This window comes from Pongo pygmaeus, chromosome 7 (genome assembly GCF_028885625.2).
Source record: "Pongo pygmaeus isolate AG05252 chromosome 7, NHGRI_mPonPyg2-v2.0_pri, whole genome shotgun sequence".
Classification (NCBI taxonomy): Eukaryota; Metazoa; Chordata; class Mammalia; order Primates; family Hominidae; genus Pongo; species Pongo pygmaeus.
The window spans coordinates 119,253,783-119,270,166 of record NC_072380.2 but is presented as its reverse complement, the minus strand read 5'-3'; the positions used below and the strand labels follow the sequence as shown (position 1 = coordinate 119,270,166).

Genomic DNA, 16,384 nt, shown 5'->3' with positions numbered 1-16,384 from the left:
TCATAACTTAAAGTTGTGTAAGTTCACCTCATCACTCTGCCCACTTACACCACAAGGAAGGAGTTTCTGAGCATGGGCTTTTTTCTTCCCACAGTGTTGCAAGATGAGGCTGCATCTATTCTTGGTTTGCCTTCTGCTTTTTCCTTTCCTTTCCCAAGCTCTACTTCCTTCTTTTTCTAATCGCTACTAACTGATAAAAGAATACCCAGTGCTGTTTCTCACATGATATAGAAACAATTCTGTGTAAACTAGAATTTTATGTCAATGGGAACTTCTCTATTACATTACTGTTCAGGGTATATAAGAGGAACAGGAGACCATGGAGTCCATACTGAAGTGGTCCCTTAACGTAGATGCCCCCTGGGATTCCTAGAATATTCTAATTTCATTCCCAGTACCTATGATATATTTTTAGTAAAAGTACAGTCAATTTCTGTTACTTAATTTAAAAATGTGCTCTATGACCTAACCTCTTAGCCTAGAGGTTTTGTGATCCATCCACCAGCTATCATTCCCATAAGGATTATCTAATAATACTGTGTGCCCAGATTTGGGGGACATGCAGTATCTAACAAAATGACATTGCATTTACTTTTTGACCAATAAATCCCACTCCTAAAATTTCCATGGAAGATACAACTCAAGCAATATGAAAATACATATGCATAATGTGTTGTGCCTTGTTTTTAACTTAAAATACTATAAACAACCTAAAACATACAGGAAATGGTCAAATCAAGTACGGCATATGCACACAATAGATGCAGCTATAAAAGAAAAGGAGTATCTTTTAAGAAGTGAAATAGAGGGCCAGGCGCAGGGGCTCACGCCTGTAATCCCAGCACTTTGGGAGGCTGAGGTGGGCGGATCATGAGATCAGGAGATCGAGACCATCCTGGCTAACACAGTGAAACCCCGTCTCTATTAAAAATACAAAAACAAAATTAGCCGGGTGTGGTGGAGGGCGCCTGTAGTCCCAGCTGCTTGGGAGCCTGAGGCAGGAGAATGGCGTGAACCTGGGAGGCGGAGGTTGCAGTGAGCCAAGATTGCACCACTGCACTCCAGCCTGGGCAACAGAGCGAGACTCAGAGTACACCTCTTTATAGGGTTAGAGGTTTTGACTTTTGGGAACTTAGATATTACGCATGCAATAAAGTAAAATTAAATAGGAGTAGGAGAAAAACTAAAATTGGACACAAAGCAAATAAACTGAATTCTATCTTATTAAAATAACCACACGGGAAGAAAAAAGAAATGTACCCAACTTTTGAATACAATGCTTTTTGAATAAATACTTTCAGTCTAAAGACATAAAAGAACTACAAAGAAATATCAAATTCTACTTAATTTTGATGTTTGGGAGGGCATGGGTTTGGTAATTCTGAAATTCTAAGGTATCATAAAATGAAGAAAACAAGTAAATATACTGATGTCCTTACTGTGGGGGAAGAGACGAACACGGAATGAGGGAAGACAAGCAAGAACTCTGTGATGTGAGATTGCAAGGAGTGGTATTGGTGTGAATTCATGCTGTATTTAGATGTCTCCTGAAAGGCCCTAAAGTGATACCAGCCTAGTAGCAACAAGTGCCCCTGATTCTAAATAAGATTCTCCTGCAAAGGAAATATGGGTCCTTTCAGAAATGGCTGATTCTAGGATTGGGTTACAGAAAGTACAAATAAATCTAAAACATCTCTGTTACATGAGGAGTAAGCAAATGCTCAAGAAAATTGAAAAACTCATAGAAGTAAGACTGATGGGGTTCCAACTGGTTAAATCTAGGATAGAAATTGATTACGTAACCTTTTGAATTAGAAAAAAGAGAATTCGGTCGGGTGTGGTGGCTCACGCCGGTAATCCCAGCACTTTGGGAGACTGAGGCAGGCAGATCACGAGGTCAGGAGATCGAGACCATCCTGGGTAACACGGTGAAACCCCGTCTCTACTAAAAATACAAAAAAAAATTAGCTGAGCATGGTGGCGGGCGCTGTAGTCCCAGCTGCTGGGGAGGCTGAGGCAGGAGAATGGCATGAACCCGGGAGGCGGAGCTTGCAGTGAGCTGAGATCGCGCCACTGCACTCCAGCCTAGGTGACAGAGCGAGACCCCAACTCAAAAAAAAAAAAAAAAAAAGAAAAGAAAAAGAAAAAAGATAATTCATTAGTTCATACTGATAATACATATTCATAAATGATGGAGAAAGGAAAGCTCTTCCTTGTAGCAAATGGCAATGGCAACTAATGCGTTGGTAATGAAAAAGTTTAAAAATACGCATCTCTCTACATATTACTTATTACACAAGGAAAACTGATAGCAGGGGAGAAACATGGTAGACACTATCTAATCAAATAATCAAAGCTAATATCACCAATAAAGGGATAAACATACATTATGTGCACCCTGATTTGATGCAGACGACAAAACACTTCTTTGGTTTTCCTATCAAAAATGCGTAACCAAAATTTAAGCATAAGGAAAAATTCAGACAAATCCACATCAAAGCACATTCTACAATCCTGAAATTTTTCAAACATACAACTGTCATGAAACAATGAATAATGAACTCTTCCAGGTTAAAGGAGATAAAAAAAAAAAAAAAGGCAGAACAATTGAATGCAAGCAGGATCTTTGGATCATGAACCAGGAAAAATAATGCTTGAAAGGATATTATTAGGGTCGTTGGAGAAATTTGAAATGAATTGCATATTAGACCATATTATTGTATTAATGTTAAATTCCCTGAATCTGATCATTGTACTTTGGCTATTTAGAAGAATATCCCTGTTCTTAGGAAATGCACACATATCTTTATAGGTAAAGTTTAACAATGAGATGCAGTAAATTAATAAGTAGGGTGTGTGGGTATGTGTACAGGAGGAGAGAGGATGGGAAGTGATGAGAGCAAGCAAATAGTTCTGGAAACATTCCAGCACATCTCTTGGTAAACACATATACATATTACTGTTCAGTACATATCACTGAATTAAATTTGCTGGTCAAAGTCATGTGTATACTTAGCTTTAGTGGATACTGCCAGAAACATTTTCCAAGATTGTTCCACTCTACATTCCCTTTTAAAACAGCTTTCACAGTTTTGGGTTTCACATTTAAGTCTTTAATCCATCTTGAGCTGCTCTTTGTGTATGGTGTAAGGAAGCTGGGGTGATTCTTCAAAGACCTAAAAGTAGAACTACTATTCAACCTAGCAATCCCATTACTGGGTATATACCCAGAGAAATATAAATCTTTCTACCATAAGGACACATGCATATGAATGTTCACTGCAGCACTATCCACAATAGCGAAGACATGGAATCAACCTAAATGTTCATCAATGACAGACTGGATAAAGAAGATGTGGTACATATATACCATGGAATACTATGCAGCCATAAAAAGAACAAGATCATGTCTTTTGCAGGAACATGGATGAAGCTGGAGGCTATTACCCTTAGCATACTAATGCAGGAACAGAAAACCAAATACTACATGTTCTCACTTGTAAGTAAGAGCCAAATGATGAGAACTTATGAACACATGGAAGGAAACAACAGACACAAGGGACTACTGGAGTGGGGGTGTGGGAGGATGGCAAGTAACAGAAAAGGTAACTGTTGGGTACTAAGCTTAATACCTGGGTGATGAAATAGTATGTACAACAAACCCGTGACACATGTCTACCTATGAAACAAACCCTCACATGTACCCTCAAACCAAATATAAAAGTTGGAGAAAACAATAGCTTTCACTCTTATTGGACACCTTCTTACTTTCAATGATGTCTTTTGATGAAGTGCTTAAAGTTTTAATGTAGCATAATTTATTTTTTTCCTTTATATTTAGTGCTTTTTGTGTCCCATTAAAGAAATATATGCTTACCCTAAGGTCATGAAAATATTCTCCTATATAAACTAATGTCTTTATTGTTTTGCTTTTCACAATTATTTTTCAATCTCTAATTGTGGTGTGAGATGAGTCAAGACTTTTTGTTCCACATAGATATCCAATTAATCTACCATCTTTTTTTTTTTTTTTTTGAGACGGAGTCTTGCTCAGTCGCCCAGGCTGGAGTGCAGTGGCGCGATCTCTGCTCACTGCAAGCTCCGCCTCCTGGGTTCATGCCTTTCTTCTGCCTCAGCCTCCCGAGTAGCTGGGACTACAGGCGTTCGCCACCACACCCGGTTAATTTTTTATATTTTTAGTAGAGACGGGGTTTCACCGTGTTACCCAGGATGGTCTCCATCTCCTGACCTCGTGATCCACCTGTCTTGGCCTCCCAAAGTGCTGGGATTACAGGCATGAGTCACCACGCCCAGCCTAATCCACCATCTTTTACTGAACAGACCGTCTTCTTTACTGAGCAGACAGCAGTATCACCTTTTTTAGAAATCAGTTTCTTTCTGAACTTTTGACCAATATATTGTCTTTCTTACTCAGCTTTCTAATAAATCATGATTATCTGATACTGAAGACAAGATACTCAATTCTTCCATGATGCCTTAGTTATTCTTTGATTTTACATTTCCATATAAACTCTACAATCAGTTTAACTTCCAAAAAATAAGCCTGGGTGAGATTTTCACTGTCAATATAATTTAAGAGAACTGATATCTTTTAATCAATATTGTCTGCCAATAATGAATATGGTATATCCTTCCTATTTTGGTCTTCACTTTGTTATATCTGATATTTTCAATGGTATTACAAATGGTAATATGTAAATTTCATATTTGTTTGCATACAAAAAGTGAAAGAGTTTTATTGTTTTTTGTTGACTTTTAAAGTTCATCTTTCAGAATAGTATATAAAATGTCCTATCCCCAAAAAGTTTATTCTCCTGTTTCTCACATCACACTCCCATGAAGTCATGACTAACTTCATTTTGCCACCTGCTTTTTTTGTTTTTCCTCTATGTACCTTGCCCATCTTGATAAATAATACACTAAACTCTTAAATCAAAATCCTGAGAGCTATACTTAACTTTTTCTGACATCCAATCAATAATCAACTCCTGTTCATCCTAACTCATAAATCCTTTCCAAATCTACGCTTCCTTATTACCATTACCACTATTCTTATTCAGGCCTAATCATTTTTTTTCTGGACTTTATAAAAGGCTCATTTTCCCCTTGTCTCTAGTTTTTCCCTCTACTCATCTATTTTTCACAGATATTTTCCTAAAGTATACACCTGATCATGTCATTCCTCCTCTCAAATGTTAACTGAACCTATGGGATACAAAATATCAAAATTTCTTGGCATTGCATACACATAACTGTTTATGATAAGGGGCTTAGCTTGTTATGCATTCTCCACCCAAAATGAAAACAATGTACTTTAAAAATATCAAATAACTTGCACTTTCCCATGTGTCAAATGCCTTCTCCCATCTCCATTTTAAAAAATGTAATGCTCCCTCTAATTGAAGGCATCCTCCTATCACTATTACTCCTAACACCATGACCACCACCACCACAATGTAAGCTATTAGAAGCATTAAAAAAAAAAAAAGATAGTAGTAGGCTTAATCAAAGACTTGCTAAGAAAATGAGTATTCAATAAATTCAAACTCATTTGTATTTCTGTATTTGATTTTATTTGGTATATGCCACTATGACCTTATTTTAGTTGAAATCCATTACAGGATTTTTTAATTATCATTAGTCTACTCCACAAAGACAATAATACTGCTGTGGAAGACCAAAGGGGAAAAAAACTGATATATTTATTTACAATTCCCTATATTGTAAACATTTAATCTATATATTGTTACTAACTTATAATGAGACAAGGAAATGATGCCCTGTATTTCTATTCATATTCAGCAATAGCATATTATAATAGAACATCAAATTTTCTTTTCCATTAGCATTATGCTTTCTTTAAATAATTATCTAAACTCTCAAAAGAACTAAATATGTAAGTGCTATACAACTAAATCTACTTAAGCCAAATATTTGGCTTATAATTTCATTTTTAGAATAACTTAGAGTGCTATAAGCAACCTGGCAATCAACACTTTCTGTAAGAACAAAACTACCTTTAAACATTAATTTACAAGATATACAATGTTTATCTGGAATAGCTGAAATTTCAGCACAAAGTCACTGTCACATGTATAACAGCAGGATTCTTTTTTGCATAACATGAAGCTTTAAAATTAACTGATGAATTATTGCCACAATGGCTATTGTTGGTTTCCTACAAAAGAGGATAAGAACTACTAGTGTATTCTATCTTTTCATTTTTTTTTGAGGTCACTTGACAGTAAGTTTGCATATTCAACAAGTCTACTGAGTTACAATATTGTCTACTATAATCATTGCCCTTTGTAAGAGCAAATGCTAATGGTAATTAATAACATATACCACTCAAAGAAAATCACAATTTTTTTTTTCCTTTTGAACAAGAGTAACCTATATTTTGGGAGTTGGTGTGCAACAAGGCTAAAACAACCAAATTATAAAACAGTATACCTGACACAGTATGTTGAGGAAATATGCATCTGTTTCATAGTTTTTGTACTTATGATAATGCCTTACTAAGCTACACATATGTAAATAGTATGTTTTTTTGCTTATTAAATCCAATAGAATCATTAAGTTCTCATTCTCCTTTGTGATTTGTAACTTTATCAGATAATTTAATGATGAAAGCATATGCCCAAACCTGCAGATCATGTGTACTGTCATCTATTACAACCAGAATTCTCCTCAAATTTCATTTTTCTTAAAAGGAAATTGAGAATACCTGCAACATCGTTAAAGAGAATGTTGTAGTGTGAATAAAAACTAGAACTCAGTGGTCTATGAAGTATGTATTATTTTGGCATGTTATTTTTTCCTTCCTAAGAATAAGATGAACATGTCCAAATGTTACCTGTGCCAACTTCACAGATACAGAAGTATCTAGTCTTCATTTCCTCAATGCCCCAATTAGACTCTTCTAGTAAATGAATCAGTATAGTTAAAAAATAAATAAATCAATACAGGTTCAACAAAAGAGCACCATCCTATTAGGGAACTAAGCAACATGTGAAAATGAAGTTGTCATTATAATCAAAATGTCGCCCAAATTCTAACAAACCCAAGCTGTTATACTAGTACATGGACGCAGTCCATAGTGTTAACCTAAAGAACCCTGGGACAAGAACATGATTTGAAAAATAAACTCCAAAATTATACCTGTAATAAATGGTGATACAGACTAATTTTAAAGCACAAGTGACATGTTACACTGTATTGCTTCTTGAACTTTCCAAACAATGCTTGTCCATATCAGGTTTGGGCCATTCTCCTGCTAAGACAGAGAGCATTGTATTTATTCAAAAGCCCAGATTTCAATATCTTGGATAAAGAAATCTTCCTTCTTAGAAAGTGTACGATTCCCAAACGTTTTACAAGAATGGCTTCTTCCATGGTAGAGATCTCCATCAAGCCAAAGGGCAAATTCTCCTCTGCAATACATAAATAATAATCTGTTAATATTTATGCCCTAAGTTACAAAACAATTTAAATGAGACTTTGAATACCTAACAACCCTAAAGTTATTAATTTTCTCAAATCCTTCCCTACTCCTTTCCACACTGACACAATTTTGTTTTACTCCTATTCCATTAAAAAATTTTTTATGGGCCGGGCGCGGTGGCTTATGCCTGTAATCCCAGCACTTTGGGAGGCCGAGGCCAGCAGATCACCTGAGGTCGGGAGTTCAAGACCAGCCTGACCAACATGGAGAAACCCCGTCTCTACTAAAAAATACAAAAAAAAATTAGCCAGGCGCGGTGGCACATGCCTGTAATCCCAGCTACTCAGGAGGCAGAGGCAGGAGAAGCACTTGAACCCAGGAGGCGGAGGTTGTGGTGAGCCGAGATTGCACCATTGCTCTCCAGCCTGCGCGACAAGAGCGAAACTCTGTCTCAAAAAAAAAAAAAAAAAAAGAAAAAGAAAAGAAAAAAATTATTTATGATACAGACCAGGAACAGTGTCCTCTAAAATGAACTTTATATAGGATTAGCCTTTGAGACAGGTACTACTCTGTAATTTTTTGCCTGGTATTATGAGTTTTTCTTTGGGTATTTTTTTTAGTATTTTTTTTTTGTGTGTGTGTGTTTATCTTTTCGGTATGGTTTTAACATATTTAACATGACTTTCGAAGGCACAAAAACTCAGTATCATCTAAAATAAAATTTGGGGATTCATGTTAAGGACCTAGTAAATAACTCTGGTTTCCTGCATAGGAAGCTGTTTGCAAAAGGGCTCAGTTTGAAAGGACTTTAAATGGACAAATATGTGATGCTGAGATTCAAGCAGAAGAACCAAGATATAATCTAGGTATAACAGGAACTTAACAGATAGATTATAAGGTCCATTTTATCTAATTATCTAATACATAACCGAGAGGGGAAAAAACCAGGTTATGAGAGGACTTCTTTCTATTCTCTAGAAAATGTTTTCCTACCTAATAGAAGAGGAGAGGGGGCAAAGACTATTAATTAACATAATATCCAGAGAGCTATCCCTAGGGATTCTCTAAATCTAAAGTAAGATATCAAGTCAGCAGAATTGAGCCAGAGTTTAGGAGGAGGAGGCTTTTTAAAAAAATATGGGCAGTTGTATTTCAGTGAAAGAAAAAAACTGGTCTGGGATCAAGACTTGTCTGTCAACTCAGTGGCCACAACTTACGTCAAACTTAGTTAAGTCACTTAACCTCTCTGGGGTAGAGTTTGTCAATTATATTAAAACACACAAAAAAGAAAAGCATATTAGGTAATCTGTAAAGACTTACACAACTCTATAATTTGGATGGCTATAACCTCTGACCTTCAGGCTTGCCATCAGGAGTCACATGGCATCACAGAGTTAACTGACTTGTATGGGAGAGGAACTGACCTATTTTTTTTTTTTGAGACAGAGTCTTGCTCTGTCACCCTAGCTGGAGTGCAGTGGCGTGATCTTGGATCACTGCAAGCTCCACCTCCTGGGTTCAAGCCATTCTCCTGCCTTAGCCTCCCGAGTAGCTGGGACTACAGGCACCTGCCACCACGCCCGGCTAATTTTTTCTATTTTTTAGTAGAGACGGGGTTTCACTGTGTTAGCCAGGATGGTCTCGATCTCCTGACCTTGTGATCCACCCGCCTCAGCCTCCCAAAGTGCGGGATTACAGGCGTGAGCCACCGTGCCTGGCCTGGAACTGACCTATTTTTAACACTATCTTAGAACAAAAGAAAGGAACTATTTATTTATACTCTCTAATAAAAAACGGCATCAAATATATAATGTATATTAATTACATATATAAATTTTAAGTATAGAGATGTGTTTCTAAGTAGAGAAGGTGGCTACAGTGACCATGTAGAATGGTTCCTTTAAGAGTTGGGGCTGGGTGCAGTGCCTCACGCCTATAATCCCAGCATTTTGGGAGGCTGAGGCTGGTGGATCCCCTGAGGTCAGTAGTTTGCAACCAGCCTGGCCAACATGGCGAAACCCTGTCTCTAATAAAAAATACAAAAATTAGCTAGGCGTGGTGGTGGGTGCCTGTAATTCTAGCTGCTTGGGAGGCTGAGGCAGGAGAATCACTTGAACTTGGGAGGCAGAGGTTACAGTGAGCCAAGATTGTGCCATTGCACTCCAGCCTGGGCCACAGAAGTAAAACTCCATCTCAAAAAAAAAAAAAGGGGGTTGGTACTTCACAACAAAACAGAAAAGACAGATCAGTATAGTAATTCACAATGACCAGGTAAAGAGATCATCCAGTGTCACTCAAGAAAAGAGTTGACAGTACAAAAAAACTGTAATGGGATAACCAGTGATGAGGTTCTGATGAACCTCTTCTATAAATGAAAATGGAACTTTGCTAAGATACAAGATCACCCTGAAAATCGTAACAATCCAGAGTCTGTGATACAGAAGCACTGCAAAACTATATCGTCCCCAAAATGCCCCCTGCCCCATGAGGAAGCCATCATTTGTTAAGGTTCAAATTGAAATTCGTATTTGACTAATTTGTTCAACTTTAAACGTGCATTTATCATGTTTCAGACACTGGCACTGGAAAATACAAAGATAAATTAGAAACTGCATTTGAATTAAAAAGTTTATGGTCTTATGACAATAGACTTCTAGAGACTCTAACACTACTGGCAACAACATGCCTTTAAAGAGATATCTGAATCCATGAGCCTTTAAAAGCGCTAATAGACTATCATAGCCAATCTATTAGAAAGGAGAATATGAAAGGGTCAGACTTCCTCATAAAAACCTTCTGCTAAATATGAAAGGGTTAATAAAAGATTAAGACATTTAGTTGTAATCTCAGATGACTACATCTAAGTAGTACCTCAAAATTGACCTTCAAGATTCATGAATGTCACTGATGCTGCAATAAGTTTTATTACCAAGTATGAATAGTTTTTTCCAAGGTAACCTGAATTTTCTGAAGCCCTGAGTAGAAGCTTTCAACATTTTTGTCAATTTCTTAATATCACATATAAAATTCGATTTGCATATTCATTTTAGGACAATGGGTACCTCTGCATTTCATCAGCATTTCAAAAAGGTATGTGATATCCAAATATTTAAGTAAATGTATTTAAGAGGTTACAGATCTGTCCCAGGTGAAACACCCAGAAAGCCAGAAAGTGTATTTTTATATGAGCAATGCTTTCAAAGATGATTCATATGACTTTCTGAAAAGAGAATGGCTAAGGAAGTGGAAGGAATAAAAGTAGTCTTCTAAATCTTTAATTAATGTCTTATAGCTCATGCAGCCAATGATACTGCAGGCAGAATTCTTCCTGGTATCAGAAGGGAACAGATCATGTTGGATGAAAGAAAATGAGTAAAGGTGGCTATCAGTTTAGGTGGCTATCAGTTGTTGAGTACTTACTATATGCCAGATACTATACTAGGATTTGCACAAAAATTATATCCTTGTGAATTCCTTATAATCTCTCTGCAAAACTGATTTAATTTATAGCTAAGGAAAGTTTAGATTCGTTAAGGAGTTTGCTCAAGGTACCACATATAGCACATGTTGAAGTGAGAATCTGAAATGAATCAGGTCTATTGGACTCCAAAGCCTACATTAAGTCCACTACATCATTATTTTTCTTTTGGGGTGCCTTTCCCTTGGAATTCTGGAATATCAGCTCCCTGTAGTTTCTGCTTTCTGAAGCTGTACTCTCCTTCAAACACTGAAAACTTATATTAATTTATTATCAAATAACCCAGTGGTTACTTTAGCTTTGTGAAATCACGTTGTACAATAAAATCTAGTTCCAGCAGACATCTAATGGCATTGTGTATGACATTTTTGAAGACTTAGAGCACCCACAAAATCTTGAAATTATAAGCCACTAGCTTGAGTGGACCTCTTGGAGAGCTAACAGAATCACATGTAAGACTACTGTTTAGGGGAGGGCTGAATGATACCCCCCCAAAAGGTATAATTGGACCATGTAAATACATGCTGAGTTCAACAACTAAAACTAACAGAGAAGGCTACAATAACCATGATCACTTTTTAATCACCCTAATTATACCCTCCAAACACCTACTTACAGAGAAGTTGTAAGAAAATTTGTTAATAATAGAATAACCTGGGACGATGAATATTCTTTGGCGGTCTGAATAAATTATCATTATATATCCTCAACTGTGGGATACAAATAATGTAACACTTTTACAAGTCTGAAAATTATTTAGCATACCCATGTCTAATACTGAAAGACAGAAATACCAAAGGAAGGAGTTTTTGTTGCTTGCTAAGCCCAGGCTAGGTGGGACCAGAGCAGCCTACCTCCCAACAATGTAAAGATTAAAGGAGGCTGGGATACCAAATAAAAAACAAAGTTCCTCACAGTACTTGCAATGCCAAGATAATGACATTATTGTCTGATTCATAATTGTTAAAAGACAAGCAAGCAAAAACCCCTGAAAACTTGAGGGGTCCCTACAATTTTCTGCAGAAATACTCATTTCTATTATTGTCTAAAATATCATTCCAAATGGTCTCCAGAGTAGAATAACATGAAAACAATTGGACTTGTTCTATGCATTGGGAGAAATAAAATATTCCATCACAGTTATTTAAAAATTAGAGAAGTTCAAAGGTACTGAGATATTTCCCTTTATATTATCAAAGAGCCACTGTGCTCTAAAGAAAAAGATGGGTCTTAATAAACAGTGAATAAACTGAACAGTATTTTAAAATGAAGAAACAAATACTCCACCAATAGTTTCAATAATTACACTTGAGCGCCTTCTTGCAAATATATTATACTTTCTTTTTCATAATATACAAATTTGAATTCTAACGTCAAAACTTTCTAAAGATAACTGAATTTATAAATAATCCAAATGCATTTTGAAAGTTCTTCAAAAATCTCATAGTGAAATGTTCAAGAGACTTACCCTCCACCACCAAAAGCCAGTGAATCCATGTCTCCTTTGATAAAAAACATATTATCTCCTGTCCACTTAAAGACCTATATAAATTTAAAAAAAGCTTTAAATATATAGATGAAATGGTTATTATAGAGTTAGTTCTCCAAAACTCAAAAGAGTTAAAGCCAAGATTGGCAGTATAAGAATAAGAACACCACAAAAAGCTTGGCACAGAAGGCTCTGGTGGTTTGGGTTTCAGTGTTCATATGACTAAATTTGAAAGCACACACTCTATCACTTAACTTCCAATTCCAATTTCTCAAATTTTGTTAATTTTTCACACATACTTCTTTCTCCTGACTCTACAGACACCAAGAGTTGGATAGTTAATAGAAAAAATTGAGAAAGAAGTAAATGAGTTGAAAAAAAATCAGACACAAATGCCATTAACTTTTACCATTAAACATAAATGTATGTTAATTTGATAATATTTTAACATAGGGCCAAGGCCTTTTCTTTGGATATATATTTACTGATCACAGTTCTTAAATAAACCATGACCGTAATGGGTATTTATGATTTTCAGTTTCAATTTCTTTCAACAGTGAAAACTTAAAATCATTTGAGAAATCCAAGAGCAAACTAGACATGAATATTCTTAAACATCTTTTTCTAACCTTTTATGGGTGTTTTACCTAAACCTATCATAGTAGCAATTTCTAGCAACTTACCTTTATCAAGTTTTTCAAATGTGTTCATTACAGTTTTCAATAAAACTTTCTTTTAGCACTCGTTTTTCATAGTTATGTAACATTTAATTGACTACATTATTACACTTATCAGGTAGCAGTAACATAAAAAGTTTGAGAATAGGCACTACTGATGCTTAGAAAATCTGTAATAACTACAAGCTTTCAATTAGCTGTTGCTATCAGTTGACATATTTTATGGAAGGAATGAAAAGCATTGGTTATTCTGGTGAGCTAGTTAAGTACAAATTTGCTAAAAGAATTTTTATTGTATTACCAAATCGTTCCTATTTTGTTCATTTATTTTTATAACCAATGGTGTTGATTCCTTTTCTTGATATTAAAATGAAGGTTTTACGTGCCACACTCCAATGTGCCCGAGATATCTAATATTGCACTCAATGTTTTAAGAATAAGTCACATATTCACTAAAATTCATTTATACCTTTACATTTTAGATTTTATTGGCATGAGAATGTATTCAATTTATGTTAGTCAAGCCACAGTAAAGCCACACAGGTAAAGAAAAAGAAACCAGTTAATAACTTTTTATTTAAATCCAAATAATTTATTTTTTATGCTTTCATGACTTACATCATTAAGCTTAGTCATTAAATGTTTCTGGAAATTTCACATCGACAATTTGTAAACAGAATGGTAACGATAATGTATATTCTTTACTAAGACCATAATTTGTGTTTGGTGCCATCCCAAGTATTATATATAAAGGATCCTCATTTAATTATTAAATGACCATGCCATATTTTATGATTCCTCATTCTATCTGCAGGAAAGTTGAAGTTCAAAATGGTCAAAGAAAAGTTACCAGGGAGCAAAAGGCAAAGATAGGGGTCAGATGCAACTGTGCATGACTCCAAAGTGCATGTTTTTTTCATTTATGCCATCTCTTTATTTTTTTTTCCTTTAACTTTTAAGTTCAGGAGTACATGTGCAGGATACACAGGTTTGTTACACAGGTAAACGTGTGCCACAGTGGTTTGCTGCACAGATCATCCGATGAACTAGGTATTAAGCCCAGCATCCATTAGCTATTATTTCTGATGCTCTCCTCTCCCTCCCCGCACCCTCACCCCTCGACAGACACAAGGTCTGTGTTGTTCCCCTGAAATGTGTCCATGTGTTCTCATCATTCAACTCTTTCTTATAAGTGAGAACATGTGGTGTTTAGTTTTCTGTTCCTGCATTAGTTTGTATGGTATATGTGGTGTATCCCATGGTGTATATGTACCACATTTTCTTTATCCAGTCTATCATTGATGGGCATTTAGGGTGATTCCATGTCTTTGCTATTGTGAATAGCGCTACAATGAACATTTGTGTGCATGAATCTTTATATTAGGAGGACTTACATTCCTTTGGGTAAATACCCAGTAATGGGATTTGCTGGGTCAAGTGGTATTTCTACCTCTAGGTCTTTGAGGAATTGCCACACTGTCTTCCATAATAGTTGAACTAATTTACACTCCCACCAACAGGGTAAAAACATCCCTTTTTCAGTTGGGCATGGTGGCTCACCTGAGGTCAGGAGTTCGAGACCAGCCTGACCAACATGGCAAAACCCCATCTCTACTAAAAATACAAAAATTAGCTGGGCATGGTGGTGTACACCTGTAATCCCAGCTACTTGGGAGGCTGAGGCAGGAGAATTGCTTGAACCTGGAAGGCAAAGGCTGCACTGAGCTGAGAATCATGCCACTGCACTCCAGCCTGGGCGACACAGCAAGACTCTGTCTCAAAAACAACAACAACAACAACAACAACAAAACAAAACATTCCTTTTTCTCTGCAACCTTGCCAGCATCTGTTGTTATTTGACTTTTTAATAATAGCCATTCTGACTGGCGTGAGATGCTACCTCATTGTGGTTTTGATCTGCATGTCTCTAATGATCAGTGATGTTGAGCTTTATTTCACAGGTTTTTTTGGCCACATGTATGTCTTCTTTTGAAAAGTGTCTTTGCCCACTTTTCAAGTGATTTTTTTCTTGCAAATTTGCTTAAGTTCCTTGTAGATTCTGGATATTAGACCTTTGTCAGATGGATAGATTGCAAAAATTTTCTCCCATTCTGTAGGCTGTCTGTTCACTCTGATGATAGTTTATCTTGCTGTACAGAAGCTCTTTAATTAGATCCCATTTGTCAATTTTTGCTTTTGTTGCAACTGCTTTTGGCATTGTTGTCATGAAATCTTTGCCCGTATCTATGTCCTGAATGGTATTGCCTAGATTTTCTTCTAGGGTTTTTATAATTTTGGGTTTTACATTTAAGTCTTTAACCCATCTTGAGTTAATGTTTGTATATGGTTTACAGAAGGGGTCCAGTTTCAATTTTCTGCATATAGCTAGCCAGTTCTCCCAGTACAATTTATTAAATAGGGAATCCTTTCCCCATTGCTTTTTTTTGTCAGGTTTGTCAAAAATCAGATGGTTACAGGTGTGAGGTCTTATTTCTGAGTTCTCTATTCTGTTCCATTGGTCTATGTGTCTGTTCTTATACCAGTACCATGCTATTTTGGTTACTGTAGCCTGTAGTATACTTTGATGTCACGTAACGTGATGCCTGTAGCTTTGTTCTTTATGCTCAGCATTCTCTTGGCTATTTGGGCTCTTTTTGGGTTCCATATGAACTTTAAAATAGTTTTTCCTAATTCTGTGAAGAATATCAATGGTAGTTTAATGGGAATAGCACTGAATCTATAAATTGCTTTGGGCAGTATGTTATGCCATCTCTTTATAAACAAAATATTGAAATAGTGGTTCTTACCTCAAACTCTGGACAGAATGTAAAAACAAAGGTCTCTCCAGTACCATAAAAGCCATCGCTCACTTTAAATGGCTCAGATGCTAACGCACCAAAAACCTAAGGATAAAAAAGGCATATTCAATGACATGACTAACAAATTTATTTCAGTAAGCATTATTTCATCATATATGTTTAAATAAAATGCAAAAAATAGAAATCTGGTATAGTTTCATCTAATCATACCTAAAAAGGGAAAAATGGCTAGCTGCTATATAATTTACATTATTGTCAAATATAAAGTATATTGGTTTTTCAATGGAAAAACAGATTTTTTCCTAGTTTTTAAATTTTGGGATTTTATTTAAAGTAATTAAACAGACAATCTTAAAAAGTGGTTAACACATTTCAGGAGGACTTCTATGTACAATGTATGTATGATATGGATAATAACATGATGCTATGGGATTGTGGCACTTAATAAAATAAGTC

The 16,384-nt window shown here is 35.9% G+C and overlaps 1 protein-coding gene across 10 annotated transcripts in view; it reads right to left on the bottom strand.

Annotated features, from left to right (window-relative positions):
- Positions 1-5,571: 5,571 nt before the first annotated feature.
- Positions 5,572-16,384, bottom strand: part of OXR1 (oxidation resistance 1) — a 488,540-nt gene continuing 477,727 nt past the window's right edge. For all 10 annotated transcript variants that reach the window (XM_054497496.2, XM_054497491.2, XM_054497493.2 and 7 more), the window contains 3 exons: positions 15,917-16,012; positions 12,412-12,485; positions 5,572-7,454 (listed from right to left, as the gene is read on the bottom strand). In XM_054497496.2, the coding sequence (XP_054353471.2) occupies positions 7,319-7,454; positions 12,412-12,485; positions 15,917-16,012 (306 nt within the window). In that variant the 3' untranslated portion in view covers positions 5,572-7,318. The remainder of the gene's footprint in view (positions 7,455-12,411; positions 12,486-15,916; positions 16,013-16,384) is intronic.